At 45.8% G+C, this 18,895-nt stretch overlaps 1 protein-coding gene and 1 long non-coding RNA gene across 2 annotated transcripts in view; one reads left to right on the forward strand and one right to left on the reverse strand.

Moving 5' to 3' along the window:
- Positions 1-11,686, reverse strand: part of LOC308533923 — a 57,748-nt gene extending 46,062 nt beyond the window's left edge. The window contains exon 1 of the long non-coding RNA XR_013997131.1: positions 11,542-11,686. This is a non-coding gene — a long non-coding RNA (uncharacterized lncRNA). The remainder of the gene's footprint in view (positions 1-11,541) is intronic.
- Positions 11,687-11,883: 197 nt separating this feature from the next.
- The window catches only part of NOTCH2 (notch receptor 2), a 128,670-nt gene continuing 121,658 nt past the window's right edge, over positions 11,884-18,895 (forward strand). The window contains exon 1 of the mRNA XM_081112153.1: positions 11,884-12,189. Within this exon, the coding sequence (XP_080968279.1) occupies positions 12,117-12,189 (73 nt within the window). The 5' untranslated portion in view covers positions 11,884-12,116. The remainder of the gene's footprint in view (positions 12,190-18,895) is intronic.

Genomic DNA, 18,895 nt, shown 5'->3' on the forward strand with positions numbered 1-18,895 from the left:
GCACTCAAGTAGGTCTTAATACAGTAGTCTCATGTCCAACTAAGTGTTAAATGGTATATATAATATGCAGTAACCAACTGTAGAGGGGCTCATGGAAAGGCACCACAAAACTGAAGACTTCCCAGAGGAGATGCCATTGATCTAGGCCTTGAACTAGAATTCCACAGGGCATGGGGGAGCTGGGGTGGAGAAAGGGAGGGAGTAAGGGCATGCCAGGGAAAACAAAGAGCATATGCAGAGGTGAAGAGCATATGAGCTCACAGCACACCTGGGGACTGGCAGGTAGGTCGATGTGCCTAGATTACAGTGATGGCGAACCTTTTGAGCTCGGCGTGTCAGCATTTTGAAAAACCCTAACTTAACTCTGGTGCCGTGTCACATATAGAAATTTTTTGATCTTTGCAACCATAGTAAAACAAAGGTTTATATTTTTATTTATTTTATATATTTAAATGCCATTTAGCAAAGAAAAATCAACCAAGAAAATGAGTTCGCGTGTCACCTCTGACACGCGTGTCATAGGTTCGCCATCACTGGCCTAGAACATAAACTGTGCAATACGGGGCAGCAGCAGAAGAGGCAAATGTGGCCAGAATACCAGTTTGTTTGCTGCTTTTTTTTTTTTTTTTATTGTCTCAGACTTTGGAATTTGGGCTCTAACCACAGGAAACGGGGAGCCACTGGTGGATTTTAAGTACAAAGTGATAGGTTTATTCTTGTATTTGGGGCAGTTTTGTGAATGGATTGAAAGAAGGTGAGACTGGAAACTGGGAGGCCAGTTAAGGAATCATCCATTGTATCAGAAACACTGCCAACAGGTCCAGAAGGATGAGGACTGAGGATTTGGCAGTCGAAGATCTTCGGTGACATCTAAAAGTAACTTTACTAGGACAATTCAAGCAGAAGCCAAGTTACTAAGCCAGTGGTTCTCAGAGTGTGCTCTCCAAACTATCAGCACTGGTATCACCTGGGAACCGGCTGGAAATGCAAATTACCCAGCCTCCTCCCAGATCCCACCCCAAAGCTCTGGGAGTGGAGTCCAGAAATGTGTGCTTTCACATGCCCTCTGGGTGATCCTGATGCATGCTCAAGTTTGAGAACCATCGACCTAAACCAGTGATGGCGAACCTTTTGAGCTCGGCGTGTCAGCATTTTGAAAAACCCTAACTTAACTCTGGTGCTGTGTCACATATAGAAATTTTTTGATATTTGCAACCATAGTAAAACAAAAACTTATATTTTTGATATTTATTTTATATACTTAAATGCCATTTAACAAAGAAAAATCAACCAAAAAAATGAGTTCACGTGTCACCTCTGACACGTGTGTCAGAGGTTCGCCATCACTGACCTAAACCAATCGCACTCAACGCTTGCAGTAACTGAGCTAGCTGGCTGGTATTCCCTAAGTACCTGTTAATATTATGGTTTCCTCTGTCAGTTGTGGGCTTTCCCTGACTCAGTCTCTACCTGGCAATATCCCATTCACTGTCCCAGGCCTAACTCCTGTCACCTCCCAAGGAAGTCGTTCTAATTCCTCTCCAGACAGCCCTTCTACAGGTATGGGTACTTTTGCACGTATTTCTATTATGACACTTATTGTGTTCTGTTTTTTGGTTTACTAGTTGTCTCCCCACCTCAGGAGAAGGGACTGCCTTGTTCATATCAGTATATACTTCCCCACTGTTTTCCCATAGCAGGTGTTCAATAAATGTACAGCAAGGAAGTGATCCCGGGTTTTGAGAAGGGAAGAACAGTAAGGGATAAGAGGTTTGGGAGTGAAAAGAAATAGAAACTTGCCTGAGCCAAATTAATCATGTGTGTGGTGTGTAATGCGTTAAGGCTGAGATAAAGTTGTTGGCTAAAGGGATTAGACCAGCAGAGAAGAGATGGGTGACAATGACAGTGGGGGCAAAAGGATAATGAATGGCAAAATGGTCTTGCAAAAGGCAGAAGCAGATGAAATCAATGGCCAGAGCAGAAGGACAAGCATTGGAATGAAGGGAAGACTTTTCTCTGAGCAGGACAGGAAGTAAAGGTGGGTGCATGAGAGATAAATTGTGGTGTTGAGAGTTGTTTGGGGAAGTTTTTCATGCCCTCCCCCTCCCCCCAGTGTAGAAGTGGGAGGGCTACGGAAGGTTTTACAGGGGAGGTGATATTTGAACTAGGAGATGTCTTCATTGAAGTGGGAAGTGAAGCCTTTTGCTGGGAAGGAAACAGGGAACAGAAAGAGGCCCCCAGGAGAGTGGTGAAGTTTTGCAAATGCCACGGGTGTAGTGGTGGTGATGGTAGTGAGCTTAGAGAGCAGCTGCTGAAGGGCCCACCCATTCACGCCGCTGGCCTTGGCAATGGAAGCAGTATGGGAGGGCTGTCTGCAGGCGATGTCTCAGCAATAAGATAGACAGCTCTGGACACAGAGCCCAATACTAACATAGAAGGCATTCTAGTTCCACTTATCATCAGTGCTGAAACACAATGCAGAAACTAGCAACTATGTAGCAACAACGGAAAAGGTTTATAACATATGAACTAGGCGAGAAAGCAGGATAATAACTGCATGTGTGTTTGTGTGTGTGTATATATATTTTAAATGTTTTTATTGATTTTTGGAGAGAAAGGAAGGGAGAGGGATAGAAACATCAATGATGAGAGAATCATTGATTGACTGCCTCCTGCACATCCCCCACTGGGGATAAGGGATCAAGCCTGCAACTCGGGTTTGTGCCCTCACCTGGAATCAAACTCATGACCTCTTGGTTCCTGGGTTGATGCTCAACCACAGAGCTACACGGGTCGGGCTGCATGTATGTCTTGATCATAACTATTTGAAATGTGCGTATGAAGGAACAATTAAATAAAATATTCCAAAATGCTATAGGTGGTGGTATTATAGGTGTTTTCCCTTTAATTTTTAAATAGTATGTGTGGGGGTTTTTTTGTTTATAGTTTAAACAAAGATATGGCAATAAATAGAATTGGTTCTTTATCTACTGGCTTTGTTTCTGATTAGATACACTTAGAAGAGAGTATTTCAAAATAAAAAGTGGGAGTGTGAAACCAACCTGCAAAATTGTCTGACTTTCTCTCATCCGGGGGGCAGAAGGAGGGACATGACATTCTTGAGTTCCCCCGTTGGGAGCTGACAAGAAATTAGGCATCATGCTGCAGGGGACCAAAAAGGACACATGTGATCAAGCCTTTGTCTCAAGAAACTCGGGAGACCAGATTTACAATAAATGACTACAGGACTTCCTCCACGCTCAAGTGGGTAGTCTGAGCAATGGATGGGGTCGCATCCCTGAGGCAGAGACATGTGGGGAGGCATGCGTATCACACAGGGGTTAACTGGGTGCCACTGGAGCTGGTCAGACGGACCTGGGCTGTGTCGCTGTTTACGGCTGAATGCTTTGGGACAACGTCTCAGGTTTCACTTTGTGTGTCTGTGAAGTGGGACTAATAATACCTGCTCATACACTGGTTGGAGCATTGCAAACAATAAAGTAGGTACACACAGTAAGCCCTCCATAAATATTTACTGTTCTGACCTGTATTAATGTGATTATAATTTTTATGCACAACTATTGACATGGGGGAACTGATTTGGACTGGGGGCATTTTGAATTCTTTGGAGGGAGTTCAGGAAGGTGTCTGAGGGCAGTTCTCTCTCACCGCTCGAAAAATGCTGTGGGTTCACCCTGGGCCTTCAGGAGGGAAGGGGGAGACGTGCAAGGAGGAACTCCACATTGGTTCTTCTTTTGCTAGTGTCTGGGCAGCTTCCCCATGTCTAAACTGGTGCATATGCTCCAGAGCACCCTTTCACCTTTCTCTCCAGCTCTTCTTCCCTGGTTTTCTTCTCTTCAACTCTTCCAACTCCCCTCTTCTCCTCAAAAGCCTAAGTGGTGGATGAGTAAGGAACTATACTACCTTTGGCATGTCCCAAGTTTGCCTTTTTGAAACTTGAAGGTGGTCTCTTAATTCCAGGAGTTTACATAAGTCAGTCTGTGTTCATCCTCTCCATGTCTTCACTTACTTAAAAAATGACTATAGACAGACGAGGATTGAGGACCATAAGAGTTCAATTAAGGAAGGCTCTTTTGAGGTAACTATATCTTGCAAAAGAAACCAACAGAGGTGTGAACTGTGCACAGGCCTCTTCTCAGCCATGAGGTGTCCTTTCCTGGACCCAGATGTCGATTTCAATGTGGGAAGCATTCTTTGACTTGCTGGCATCTGTTCTTCTTGCCTTGCTTGGACTTTTAGTGAGTGTGATAAGAGGAAAGAATCAAAGGTATGCAGAAAAATGACCTGGCCAGTGGTCTGGACAAGAGAATAGCGTAGTCATATTACATTATTCTTTTTATTTCTTTAATCTATTTTTTATATTAAAGTATAGTTGGTATACAATGTGATATTGGTTATATTAGTTTTCAGGTGTGCAATATAGTGATTCCACATTTTTATACCTTACAATGTGATCACCCCCACAAATTCTAGTGCAGAAATCAGAATAATTACAAACAAAAACAAGTTGGTATCCCGACCAGGTCCAGCCACCACTCACACCTGCTGAGTTCCAATTTCACATTCCATTCCACACTGGTGAATAATAATGATGTATTTTCAGCTTTGTTGGAAACTATTTGTACATTTACAAGGTCATTATCTTCAGCAACAGATACCTGCGCCGAGCCAGCCATTACCTCTGTCTCTGCACATATTAGCACACGTACGCACCACAGCCCAGCAATTACCACCTCCGTCCCTGCACACATTAGCACACATACACAACACTGATTTGTACTTTCCTATAAAATCGCTCTTTCCCTTTTTAATTAGAATGTTTTCAGAAGCAAACCCTATCGTTAAGGCCATGTACGCTTCTATTATAAATACCAGTTGCCAGCCAATAATTATCTCCTGATGAGTTACTTTAGAAGGAGGCTTAATTTTAGTGCTTACTTTTAAAAATGGGATTTCTTTACCTTACTTTTGAGGCCCCCATCCTCACACTTAGTTAATCATTTTCAATTCTACACAAGTGTTCTCTTTTCTTCTGCTTCGGGGGGACTCAGATGTGATCTGCCCTCAGATAGGATGAAGATCTTCCCCCCCCCCATTCTTTAAGGTGGAAACTATATGTCTGAACCTCACTGCTGAAGAATCTTTTGGCTAACCTGTGAGGGAAGAACCTGAGCATGCTGGGTAGAAACAATTGAAGTCTCTGAGAACAAACACCTTAACATTTCACAAATAGCCAGAGTTGCATAACCATTGTAGTGACTGAGGCACTGCAACTGTGGTTTCATAATTACACGGTTGTGGATTTATGCTGCTCTTGAGTTGGGGAGATACCCTGCTATATACAGGCCAATCCTTTTTTACATCATTACATTTAAGACGTATACACTGACTTAGGGATCGAAGTGTAATCCCTCCCAGCACAAAATACTTAAAAGGAAAATTTAAGTCAGATAAGGCTAAAGTGAGCATGCCTATACTAACTTTCCTGCTGATCTCACGGATAGCAGAGACTTTTAGATTCCTAGGTACCTTTTATAGGTACCATTTATCACATAGTACATATACAAGAGAAGAGTTAGTTGTGTAAGGACAAGCTTAAATTTTCCTCTCCTTGGTATTAAATGGAAACAATCATATGCCTAAGAGGGCAGACATATGTCAAGAAGCCCAACTTACACTTTCTTATATTGCTTACACTCTTCATTGGAGCAGAGACCATTGTGCTGATGCTCACTGAAAGGGTCGGAACGGTTCCTAATTCTAAGAGCAGTTTGACGCTGAGATTGACTCCTGCCTTCCAGAACTTGTGCTCTGTGTAGCGGAACCTGGTGGACCTCTCAGAACATGCACTTGCTCTGTGCTCTAGGGAAGGCAAGGAACCAACTCCTGTGAGTTTACAAACACGAACAGGTGGCGGCTCTTGTCTACACTGCTGACAGGTTAGTCGCATAGGCCATCTCAGTTCATTCATCGCTCGCGGGCGGGGGACCGAACACAATGGGAGTGGCCTTAGAATGAATCCCAGTGATCTCTACTCCCCCTTAGCTCTGTTCCTTATCTCTGCTGTAGCTCTGTTGTTGGCGTGTTGTCCCCTTGGCCTCCTCAATGCTCTGAGGTGCAGGCTGATACATGTCTGTATTGCCACAGAGTCAAGGATGTGCTTTGCGGAGGGTAAACTCTCCAAAAATGCTTTTAAATCAAAGAATGCATGTGCTTACTTAGGCTTTGTAATTACAGTGGGCCAGCTGTTCTGTACCAATATGGAAGTCGTAAGAAGCTGGCGGACCTTTGCCCGGAAGTCCCTACCCTAAAAATCGTCTTGAATGTACTTCACACGGTCAAGGACAGAATGGAATGAAACTGAATCAGAGGTCAGACACTGGGGGTTTTATCTCAGCTCTGTCACTAATTACTTATTTAACCTTGGGCAGACACTTATGCTCTATCTCAGTGTTCTCATCTGTGTAATGGGGATAATGATGACTGGCTTGGCTGTTTCCCACGATTGCTTTGAGAATCGAATGAGATATATACTTAAAAGTGTTTCTGGAAAGCCTAAAGCACTGCACGAATGCAAGGCATTATTTTAATTCCTGTTTCCGTAAACACTTCATCACACATCCCCGGGTTCCTGGGGTATGTGGTGAGATGTGTGGAGTAGCTCAACCAATGCTTGCTATGTATCCCAGAGCCTCTTTTACACCATCTAGAGTGTCACTGATTCTGCCTAGGATTCTCCAAAACACCTAGACTTTGTCACTTTTGCATCTCTCTTCAATTCATAGAGATATAGATGCTCAATGTATGTTTTAAGTAAAACATCCGTGCTCAATGTACGGATGTGTACTAACTATTGTGCTAGGCACTGGGGCAAAATAAACAAATAACACAGGATCCTGCCCTTGAGGGGTTTTTACAGCCCATTGGATCTGAGAGAACAGACATGAGAACAACTAGGTGCCCAATTCTGCATTTCTGGTTTTGAGAGGCAATTTTACCTGTGAGTTTCAATTATTAAAGACTTATGTGTGCATTTTTAGTTTTGACTAAAATGAAAACTAGTGTTGGCCCTTACTCATGTTTTTCTACTGCTAATGGTCTGTACATTTTAATTTGAGCTTGAACATAGATTTTTTTTTTCCAGATGAAAGCTTGTGAGATCCCATTTTTCTTTGTATCAGTGAAGCTATGGAGTTTAAGGAATGGCAATAGCTATGATTAGCTTATAGCAGTGGTCGGCAAACTCATTAGTCAACAGAGCCAAATATCACCAGTACAACGACTGAAATTTCTTTTGAGAGCCAAATTTTTTAAACTTAACCTATATAGGTAGGTACATTGTTATTAACTTAATTAGGGTACTCCTAAGCTGGCCTTTGCTAAAAATGTCCTCAATCTAAGGGGTCGACCTCAGCGAACATACCCCCACTTCTTCTAACGCCACTTCTTCAAAATAGACTCGTGCAGGCCGAAAAACGACTTCTGCGCATGGGCCACGAAGTTTCAATCGCACTGTACCTGCGTGCCCGCACGTGGTATTTTGTGGAAGAGCCACACTCAAGGGGCCAAAGAGCTGCATGTGGCTCGTGAGCCGCGGTTTGCCGACCACGGGCTTATAGGATCACCTAATACTTTTCTGCTAATTTCTCCTACAAAGTAGGACTTGCTTTGACTAGGAGCACTGTTCTTGGTTGGGGAAGACCATTCCCAATCCAGTTGAGCAATGAAACTTCCTAGTACATTTGGGGCTAATATCTCCAGGCAGCTCCTGGCATTTCACGTCCTCAGCTGCTGTTTGAGTTTCGAGACACCACCATAAGACCCTCTGGCTTCAGATAGGGATCAGGGACATAGTGAAATGGTCGCCTAAATGCGCACCATGGAATTTGGGGAGAGGCCAATGACAGAAGCATATTTCAGTGCAAGTCCATCCTTTCAATCAGTCCCACTACTCCCAGCTCTCCCTAAAGACGTCAACAGTCCCTGCTGCTACAAGACAGATTCCCTGCTTCCGGCTACACTGCTGTCTTATCTTGCCTGCTTATCTAATCTATCTAACCTTCTTTTCCTTTCCCTGTGTTTCCTATGTCCATCATGCCTCAAGATATTGAAGTTGCTAATTCCTTGATCAACCTTTCCTCTCTTATTGAAGCAATTCGTAGTCTTTGGGGCCAATGCCCATCTTTTCTGCATTCCCACAGCCCCTGCCTAAGTCCTTATCTTCCTACTTTAGGGACCAGGCTCTCGGCTCTACTGTTCACCTGCCTCTATACTTACTCCCTTGCCTGGGACAGCTTAGACCACTAAACATGAGAAATCTCTGCTTCTTTACCTGATTAATCTTTTGGTCTTCCAGTTCTTAGTCCAGCTGTTGCAGTTGCCCTAGAAACCTTCCCTGACCATCCCTGGGCTGGGGCAGGACTCACAGGCCCTCAGCTGTCACACCTGTGTCTTTATCCCTCTACTCTTCATACAGGATCTGGCCTGTGGTAAATATTCATCCAAATGCCGGTTGATGGGTTGGATGAACTTATTCTCATTTCTCAGTCTTTGCCGATTACAATTTCTTCTCTTGATTTTCAGCTCCTTTTTCTTTTGTTTTGTGTTTAGCCATTTATATCCATAACTTCTTTCAAAACATGTCTTTAAAAACACCTTTTCAGTTACAGCCTCTACTTTCACTTGTAACAATTACTCTTTATTCCTCCTGTCGTTATGAGAATGTATGCAATAAGTTTAATTGTAATAGATGCAAAAAGGTTGTAAGTTAACGTAATATTGGCTTTCCTCAAAACAATCACCTCGAGAAACTGTGAACCTCTTGTCACAGTAATGTCATCGCCACAGTCTTTCTGGAACTGCTCTTTGGGGATAATTACGTTTACATCCTTTTGAATGTATTTTAATAATGATACGTCTAATATTTGCAGGTGATTTTTAAAATTCGTGTACAGCCAAGTTATTATGAAGTGTATTTAGTAAGTAAATAGAATGATCAAACTGATAACTCTATGCATCAGCCAATAAAAAGTAATGTTATTATCATTCTCTGAACATATTTGCACAAGGGAAATTCCAAAAACAATTTGGCTATGTTATTTTTGAAAAGAGTTTCCAGCATCCCAAGGTGACTACTTTTAATAAAGAGCACTTGCTGATCTATGATAAAGTGCTTATTCCCATCCGGCTGGGAATTTCACGGGCCTGTGAGCACACTAACTTTGTACTTGTTTCGTGTTGTTTCACATTCTAGTCCATCTATTATGTGACAGACACGAGGAATGAATAAGGCCATGGTCCTTGTCCATAAGGACCTCCTAATCTAGTGGAAAAGATGGAAATACAAACAGTCCTGTGTGAAAAACAGGCACAGTGTAAGATAAAGGAGGAGTACAGTGGAGGGACTGTCTGCGAGGGGGAGGAATTGGCTACAGTGTCGGCAAAGCCTTCTCAGGACTGAAGGAGGAATAATTAGAAGTTCACCAAGAGCAGGAGGGAAGGGAACTACCAGAGTCATTCCAAGTCAAGGGAACAGAAGGTACGGAGACGGAACCAAGAAGATACGTTTGGGGGAATCTCGAGTCATTCAATACTGTCATTGTGTAAAGTTCACAATGGGGCAGAGAAGACAAGCGAGGGGACTCCGTGAAGAAAAAGCCTTGTATTTATCGTTTTTAGGAGTATGGACTTTATCCTGTAGGAGCCAGGGAAGGCTCTGTGAATAGGATTTCCCTTCCCAACAGGATCACAAACCTCCACATCTAACTAGTCACATAGAGTTGCCAGTCTCCCTCTGCCCCCCCCCCCAGCCCCCTTTTTTCCCAAGATCGTCTCATATCCATCCCTTTCTTTTCACTGGACATCCACCTCATTAATTCGGGCCTTCATCAACTCACATCTGCCTGGACTGTTTCACAGACCCGACTGGCCCTTGGTGAACAAAAGCTCACGTTCTGTTCCTGATGATTTTTTACAGGATTATCAGAACAACCTTCCTTTAAAAATGTTTTCAAATCCTCACCCGAAGATATATTTATTGATATGAGAGAGAGAGAGAGAGAGAGAGAGACAGAGAGAGAGAGAGAGAGAGAGAGAGAGAGAGAGAGAGAGAGAGAAAGGGAAAGATGGAGAGAGGAAGAGAAAAACATCCATCGGCTGCCTCCCCTACACGCCCCAACCTGGATGGAAACCCGCAATCTAGGTATGTGCCCTAAGGGGGACTTGAACCATCCTGTGCCCTGACGGGGACTTGAACCATCCGCCTCTTTGGTGTGTGGAGACACGCCAACCAACGGATCCGCCTGGCTGGGGCACCCCTCTCCGTCTGCACCTTGCCAATCAAAGTCCTGCCTGATCCGGTCCCAAACGCCCTTCCCTCCGTGGCCCCTGTTGCTGGTAACAGAGCCCGAGTCCCCTGCTGCTCCCCTCGCTCTCATGGTGGCGCTCCCTGGGGTGCTGCGCCCACACAAACTCTTGTGGTTGTTGCTTTCAGCCCTTTTCTTACAAATAACAAGCCTGCTAGTACCCTTGCCTGATCACATCCCCCACTGTCCTGACCGGGAAGCAACCAATATTCTGGTTCTATTGTTTTACTACATACTGGGGGGCCTGCATCCATCAGTACTATTTTGTATTGTTATGATATGTGTGTGTGTGTGTGTTTATATATATGTGTATATATATGTATATGTATATATATATATATATATATGTATATATACACACACATATACATACATACATATATATACACTGAGTGGCCAGATTATTAATTATGACCACCCCATCAGTACTTCATTGACACTTCCAAAAATACTGAATATTGAAAACTTCCTAAGCAAATACTCTTAAGGTTTTATTATTATTATTATTATTTGCATAACTAATTCACTTCATTGTACTGATGGGGTGGTGGTCATAATAACCTGTCCTCCCCCACCCCCGCTCTCTCTCTCTCTCTCTATATATATATATGGCATACTTTATATCTCCTCTGCAATGAGGTTTTTTTTCCCCACTACCATCTTGTGTTCTAAGATGTGTCCCTAGTGACATGTGTGAATTCAGTCTTTCCCATTGGTGTACTGCGTCTCCTTTGATAAACATACCCTCGTTCTTCTATGGGTGGGCATCTGGGTTGCTTCTAATTTGGGGCCGTTGCAAACGACGCTACAAGGAATAGCCCTCGCTGGTGCCCTGGTCCTTACACATGGGGCTGACCTTTCTCTAGTAAGATCTGCCCTCATCCCAGCTCCCCCGTGAGGGTCGGCCCCGAGTCAGCCGCCGTCAGCCGCAAACCCTCGGGGCTCAGCAGCAGCCGGTGCCTCGGGCGTCTTCAGTGCCGTCCCACTGTGCCGCGCGCGAACGCGTGAACGAGCGAATGAATGAGTACGCGAAGGGTGCCCACATATTCAATGGGCTCTGGCGCCCTGCCCCCCATTTCCTTGACAGCACGGGTCCTCCACCGCCTTCCCTCAGGGAGCCCGGGAGCGTGCGGCTGTGTGGGTTTGGGGACGGTACCTAGCTCCCTGGGTGAGGCCTGGCCGTCCCTGCAAGTTCAAGGTCTCGGAAGCCCTCGTGTTGGCGGAGCAGCGTCAGCCTCCGGCAGAGGCCGGGCTCCGCGGGCGCCCCCACGTCCATGGCGCTCGCTGGGGCGCGCGGGTCCGCGCCGCGGGCCGGGGGCGGCCGGCGTGTCGGGGAGCTCCCAGCAGATCCCTCCGCGCGCTGCTCGGCCGGCGCTTCTTCCTGCGGGAAACCCCTGGGTGCCGAGGCGGCCGCGGCGGGGCGGGCGGCAGGGGGCGGGGCTTGAGGTGGGAGGAGGCGGCCGAGGCGGAAGGACACACGAGGCTGCTTCGCTGCACAGCCCAGAAAGTTGCAGCCAAACTTCGGGCGGCGGCTGAGGCGGCGGCCCGGGAACGGGGACGGCGGACTGGGGGTGCAGGGAGTGGAGCCTGAGTTTCGCGGTGCAGCGCGGCGCTGTGATCCGCAGAAGCAGGAAGAGGGGGAGAGAAAGTGGGGGCTCCTCGATCGGGACCCCCTCCCCATGTGGATCTGCCCCGGCGGTGGCGGCGGCGGCGGAGGAGGCGATCGAGAAGATGCCCGCCCTGCGCCCGGCTCGGCTGTGGGTGCTGCTGGCGCTCTGGCTGTGCCGCGCGGCCCCCGCGCGTGGTGAGTATCCGGCGGGGGGTGCTGCCTCCACGCCGCGCACTGCCGTCCCCGCCCCGCCCGGCCACCTGGGGGGACCCTTCCGCCCCCTCCGTGCGAGAAGGGCCGGGCTCTGTCGTGGGATCGGAGCGAGGCCATTCGGTTCCCGAAAGTTTGGACATCCTGGGCGCGTCCCCTCCCCCGCGCTCCCCGCCGCCGGCTCCCCTCGGCGGGTGGCTCCACACACACGCCTCCCCGGGCCGGGGAGCAAGTCTCAGAAACTCCCTTCCTCGAGCCTGGAGTTCGGGGTGTCGGGCAGTCTTGCCCTTTTGGTTCCGCGTTTCCCGGGGTTGAAGGGGAACCGAGGGCGGGCTGCTCGTGACCAACCTTCGCCGCTGCGGACCGCAGAGGGGCCGCGCGAAGGAATGCCAGGTCCCGGCCGGGAGGAGCGGGGGCAGGGCCTCCCAGCGCCGCGGCTCTCACCTTCCCGGCCGCGCGGCGTGTGCCCGGGGGGAGGCACACCGTCCGGGTGGGTGGGGTGGGTTTGGATGGGGCCCCGGTTTGGCGGTGCGTGCGCCCGGGTCCTGACACCCCGAGTCCTTGGTGGCGATGAATCCGGGGTGTTGTGCCGGTGGAGCCTCGGGAAGGTGGAGCAGCAGCGAAGCTGGCGTGGCTGCATGCTGGGCCACATGATTTAAAAATCTCAACCGCTGTTTGTTCTCTCCGAGGCGCGGAGCTCGGGCGCTGTTTCAGAGCCTGTGTCCGGCCCCAGGAATGTGGTGTGACGATCACCAACTCCACCAACCTGGCAGCCCAGTTTGCTGCTCTTTTGGCAGGTGGGGTGGGGGTGGGGCCCGGGAAGGTGAGGAAAAGGGAGCCGGGAACTCAGAAGTGCTTCCCTTAGGACGTCTCTTGATGGCTGTTTGCAACAGTCTTTCTGCACACGGTGGGACCAAGGAAAGGAAATCGAGTCATTTTTTGTTTTACCCACCTCACTCACCCAAGATCTCAGATTCCAATTTTTTTTTTTTCCCCAGACTGGCAGTGGTTCTCAACCTTCCTAATGCCGCGACCCTTTAATACAGTTCGTCATGTTGTGGTGACCCCCCCCCCCCAACCATAAAATTATTTTCGTTGCTACTTCATAACTGTAATTTTGCTACTGTTATGAATCGTCATGTAAATATCGGATATGCAGGATGTATTTTCATTGTTCGCGACCCACAGGTTGAGAACCGCTGGTGGAAAGAGCTTGGGCTTTGGAGCCCAGCCAGCTCTGTAATCCCGGGTTCAAATCCAGCTCTGTTGGTGTATGAACTCACCAGTAACATGGGAAGGAAGTTACCCAGACGAAAGGATTCATTAAGGAGAATGTATAGTTAACCCATGGCAGTCAGAAGGTATTCGTGACGCCCTTTCAGGGCAGGGCTGTGTTTTATTTTTTCTGAACTCTTGCTTCCTTCCAGCAGGAAGGTGGCTTGTGTGTATGTGTGTTGAACTGAAAGTAGCCTAGTCTGAAGGAATCTCCTACCTTGACCAAAAAAACACAAACAAACCAAAAAACGGGGACCTGAGCTATTATGGACCTTTGCAAAGAAAAGGTTAAGAAGATGATGAGGTTCAGAAAAATTTGCTCTTTGTTCATTGTTAACAGGCACTCGACATGCCAATCACAGATGTTTAAAGAGAACAAGGTTATCACAGTGCTGGCTTGTTCAGCACCAACCAGATCCTTTTTGGAAAGTTCAAATTCCAGACCCCTCTCAATGTCAGAAGTGGACGAGGAGTCTGTGAGATGATAAAGCAGACCTGTTGTTTGGGGGTTATTTAACCAAACGCATACCATGGTGTTTTTGCCCTTCCTTTTTCTTGAAGTGAGAGTTTTAGTATAAGTGTAGATTTAGGCTAGAGAGGAATAGAAACAGCGGGCTAGTCTGAGGGTCACAATCTTTGGTCGACCATGAACTTGTTTTAAGTAAATAACTTCATCTTCATGACTAGTCGTCTCCTCACCTACGAAATAGAACTAAAGAAGTAACCTACTTTGGAGACCTGGAGGGAGTAATAAAGATGATTGCAGAGCGATTTGCAAAATTAAGTGTGAAATGATACATCCAAAATAGAACTATCCTGACACACAAGCTCCTCTCATTCTAGGACCTCAGTACATAGAAAGATGTCCTCTTTTTTTTTTTTTTAATCCTTACCTGAGGACGAGAGAGAGAGAGAGAGAGAGAGAGAGAGAGAGAGAGAGAGAGAGAGAAGGAGGGAGGGAGGCAAGAGAGCTCTCAATGTGAGAGAGAAACATCGATGAGGTGCCTTTTCGTACATGCCTGGACTAGGGATCTAACCTACAACTCAGGTATGTGCCCTGACTGGAAATAGAACCGGCAACCTTTTGGTGCACCCTCAACCAACTGAGCCACTCCGGCTGGACAGATGTCCTCTCTTTTACTTCTGCATTGATGAGGTATTGCTGTTCTTAGGTAGCTTTTAGGCCAGCGGTTCTCAACCTGTGGGTTACAACCCTTTGGGGGTCGAACGATCCTTTCACAGGGGTCGCCTAAGATCATCGGAAAACACATATATAATTACATATTGTTTTTGTGATTAATCACTATACTTTAATTATGTTCAATTTGTAACAATGAAAATACATGCCGCATATCCGATATTTACATGACGATTCATAACAGTAGCAAAATTACAGTTATGAAGTAGCAACGAAAATAATTTTATGGTTGGGGGTCACCACAACATGAGGAACTGTATTAAAGGGACGCAGCATTAGGAAGGTTGAGAACCACTGTTTTAGGTGGACAAGTTGAGTGTTTGTCAGTTAGCTCGAAGGACAAGATTTAGATAGTTTGGTTTTTAGGCAAGTGTTGTACAGATGCTAAACTACAATAGAAGAGATTAAAAAACCTGTTTCTTGGTAAAAATCTTAAATCTTTTCAGAGTCTGGCAGTGACGCTTTCTAATGACTCTTCTTCATCTTCTGTTATCATTGTGTTTTGCCAAGGTACCAATTGTAACACACCCTTCCAAACTTCTGAGTGTTCCTGTAGTTGGCTTGTGGCCAGTTGTTAATTTAAACATCAGGGAGTTCCTAAGGCAAGGAGCTGTCAACCCATCTGTCTGATTGTCTAAACAGCCAAGCAAGACCACCCCTTGCTCCTTATTTTCTTTTGCTCTGCCATGTGAAGGGACTCCCTGGTTTTGCTGTCTGCTAGATAATTTCTCAGCTGCATGCATCTCTTGCTTTTAAAAAATATCACAAAGAGCAAAATTGTGTTTGTTTTCTTTTTCAGATGGAGATGAAACTGTTGTCCTTTTGCTTTCTTCCTGTTCTTTCTATATTATTATTCCTTTGGGGCGGGTGCGGCGGTGGGGGAGGATGGGGGACAGGGAAGGAAGAATGATTGCTTTTAGCCGCTCTTTTTTGTTTCCCAATGTTTTGATTTTTAGAAATATTGACCCACCTCTTCTGCACCATTCCCACTCTGTTGCTGCCCCAGTAGTCTTCCTGCAGCATGGAGGGGTAACTTCTGGTTCACCTGAATGGTAGTGGCTGACCTTGGGACCTTTAGACATGTTTAAATTCAGTGGCATATGTTTGTATGCTTCAGAGCAGCCTTGCAGTACACTTTAAAAATATCCTACCCACAGAAATTTTATTTCGCCCACAAAATTTGCATTGATCTAGTTCCCACTCTCTGGTGCCATTCCTCGTGGTCCTCCTCCTTACCCTGTCCACTGTGACAGGACAAAGCTGCGTGTCCCTGCTGCATCTAAACCAGCTGGGGTGATAGTGGGACTCAGCGCCCAGAGATTCTGATACAGTAGGTCTGAGAATCTGTATTTTTCAAGGCGTACAGGTGATTCTAATACAGTAACTTAGTTGGAACCCACTGATAGTTCATTACTCTGCATTCAGTATGTGTATAGGATCGTTCCTTTTTAATTTTAATAATTTCTAGAATGAACCTAATCTTAGTCAGCCATTCCAGTGTTTAACCCTTTGTTCGACATACAAGCTATAGAGTATAATGCCACTTCTTGGGGACACAGTGGGTCCCCATTGTCTCTTTAGAAGGGTTTTATATATTTGAAAGATATTATTATACGCTCCCCACTCCCTTTTTCTTCTCTGTTATCTCTTTTTCATCACGCTTCATTCATTTATATCATTTTGGACCTTCTCTTCATTTGCCCTTAATGGTTTTAGAGTAAAAATTTCTAACCCTGGCCGGTTTGGCTCAGTGAATAGAGCATTGGGCTGTAGACTGAAGGGTCAAGGGTACATGCCTGGGTTGTGGGCTCGATCTCCAGTGGGGGGTGTGCGGGAGGCAGCCAATCGGTTCTCTCTTATCATTGATGTTTCTCTTTTTCCCTCTTCCTTCCTTTCTGAAATAAATAAAAATATATTTTAAAAAATTCTAAGCCATGATTTGAATGCGAATATGAGATTTTACATTGCCCATATAATGTGTTGACACTCCTTATCCTATATAATAAAAGCCTAATATGCTAAGTGTCTGGTCGTCCGGTAATCCAGTTGTCTGTTCAACCAATCAAAGTGTAATCCTATATAATAGAGAGCTAATATGCTAATTAGACCTGATGGGGAACGACCTTCTGGGTGACCTTCCAGTACAACCAGTGGGTGGGGCCGCAACGCCTCGAGGCCAGGAGGAAGCTGGGTCTGTGAGGGCCGAGCCCCTTGCACAGATATCGTGTTGCATTGGGCCTCTAGTTTCTTTATATTTCTATCTTGATGTCACAACTTAAACCTTTCATTTCCCTCCTACTCTTTCCCGAATCTCCGTCTCCTCTCTCTTCTTCCCTTTCTCGGCAAATGACTTAAAGTCAAAAGGTTTCTTCTCCTTTTCTCTCTTTATGTATGCATTTTATACATGAAATATATGTATAATATTTTGGAAAGATCACTAGACTAGGAGCCAGAACACTGAATTTTCCTCCAGGTCTGTTACTAACGAGTCTTGTAGTCTTGTGGGCGGGGTGCTATTTTGGTCCATTTGTCCATAGACACTGAGCCAATGATAGAGTTGAGACTAGAATCTCTCTCTTCTGGTTCTCAGTCCAGTACCTCATTTACTTTCCACACCACTTGCATCTCTTGTACCAATGAGCTCCTGTACAGAAAAAAACTTAGGACATCCTCAAGTGCTTATTGTTACTGTGTCCTTCCTGAGGGGGGGACATTGTCTTTTCACTTATGTGTTTAGTCTGATTCTCCCACCCCTACCCTGTATCTAGACAGTGGCTTGACCTCTAATAGGCTGCCAATAAATATTTGCTCAATTGAACAACTACTTTTCATTATTTTCTTATTTTGCACTACTATGGTACTCCAAATTTTAAGAAAACAGTATTTGTAAGAGTTATTGCTTACCTTACATTTGGGGGGAAACCAAATGTTTCCCTTCCCCAGATATTTTATTTAAACTTGCTATTTTGAGTTTCTTTCTCTCTCTCTCTCTCTTTCTCTCTGTTTTCTTCTCTCTCTCTCTGTTTTTGATCACTTCTGCAATTCATAAAGGTCACTTTGACGTTGGAATTTAGCCTCACAGGCATTGGCATCCACCCCCTGCCTCTCACTTGAGTCGCTTCCTGTAGTACTATAGTACTGGGTCAGCAATTTCTATTATTTTGTTCAAAATTGCCATACCTTATTGTCATTTGATCATTTTAGGGACCATTGGAATAGTATTTTTAAATTCTTAAAAATTAGAGTTAACTGAGTTTATGTTTAGATGACTTTTTGAGGTGTTTTTATTTTCATTGTGATGTGGATATTGCAAAGTCATACTCGACTGAGAATATGTATATTTAGAAAAGTTTGTTTATTTTTCCCCCACCAAGAGAGTTCCTGGAAAACCACTGCCACTGACCAAAATGCTAAAGGTGAGATAATAATAAACATTTATTTTTTGAGAGAGAGAGAGAACCATAAAGTGTGTGAGCTCTCTCTGCCACCAGATTCGCTCCTTGAGGGCAGGGCCTGTGACACATGCTGGTGCATAGAGCCTGTCTGGCGTGTGGCCAACGTGCAGCGTCAGTGAGCAGCAGGTGTTGGTCACAGCAACTATGACTCCAGCTCTGTCCTTTCCACCTCAGGGACATCCTGGAGGAGAGGCTGATGGTGAGTCAGGGGTGTGTCTTCATGCTCCTTTCTCCTTTGAAGAGAAAAGATCTGTGGAAAGCTGACCCCACCTATAGACTTTTATGCTATCTCTTTTCACTAATTAATGGGTAGCTGAAATTTTCCTCCTCGTTGACGTATGTGTTGGCAGGGACTTTAAATTCCACCCAGTCCTTCTGTCCATCCCCTGCTGGATGCAATCCTCTTACAACATCCTGGTCAAGAGGAAGCCTACCTTCTCTCGGCTCCTACACCTCTTGTGATAGACAGCTCCCTGCCTCCAGAGGCAGGTTAGTCCATCTTTTGGCAACTCACATTCTTAAAAAGATCTTTATATATTCATCTGTCATCTCTCTTAGTATGACTTGCCGCCATCTTCTCATGGAATCTATCTTACTCTGACTTGCATCTTCTCAGGAATTCGCCCCATAAAGTCATGAGCCTCGCGTGGCTGACAATAGCCAAAAGGGGTGCCCTTTCCTGACCTGACACCCATCCCTCTGTAAAAGGAGCTAAACCCAGTAAGGCACACAGAGATGATCCCCCCTGGGGTGCTCCCCTGGG

Source organism: Myotis nattereri, assembly GCF_964212035.1.
Source record: "Myotis nattereri genome assembly, chromosome: 18".
Taxonomy (NCBI): domain Eukaryota; kingdom Metazoa; phylum Chordata; class Mammalia; order Chiroptera; family Vespertilionidae; genus Myotis; species Myotis nattereri.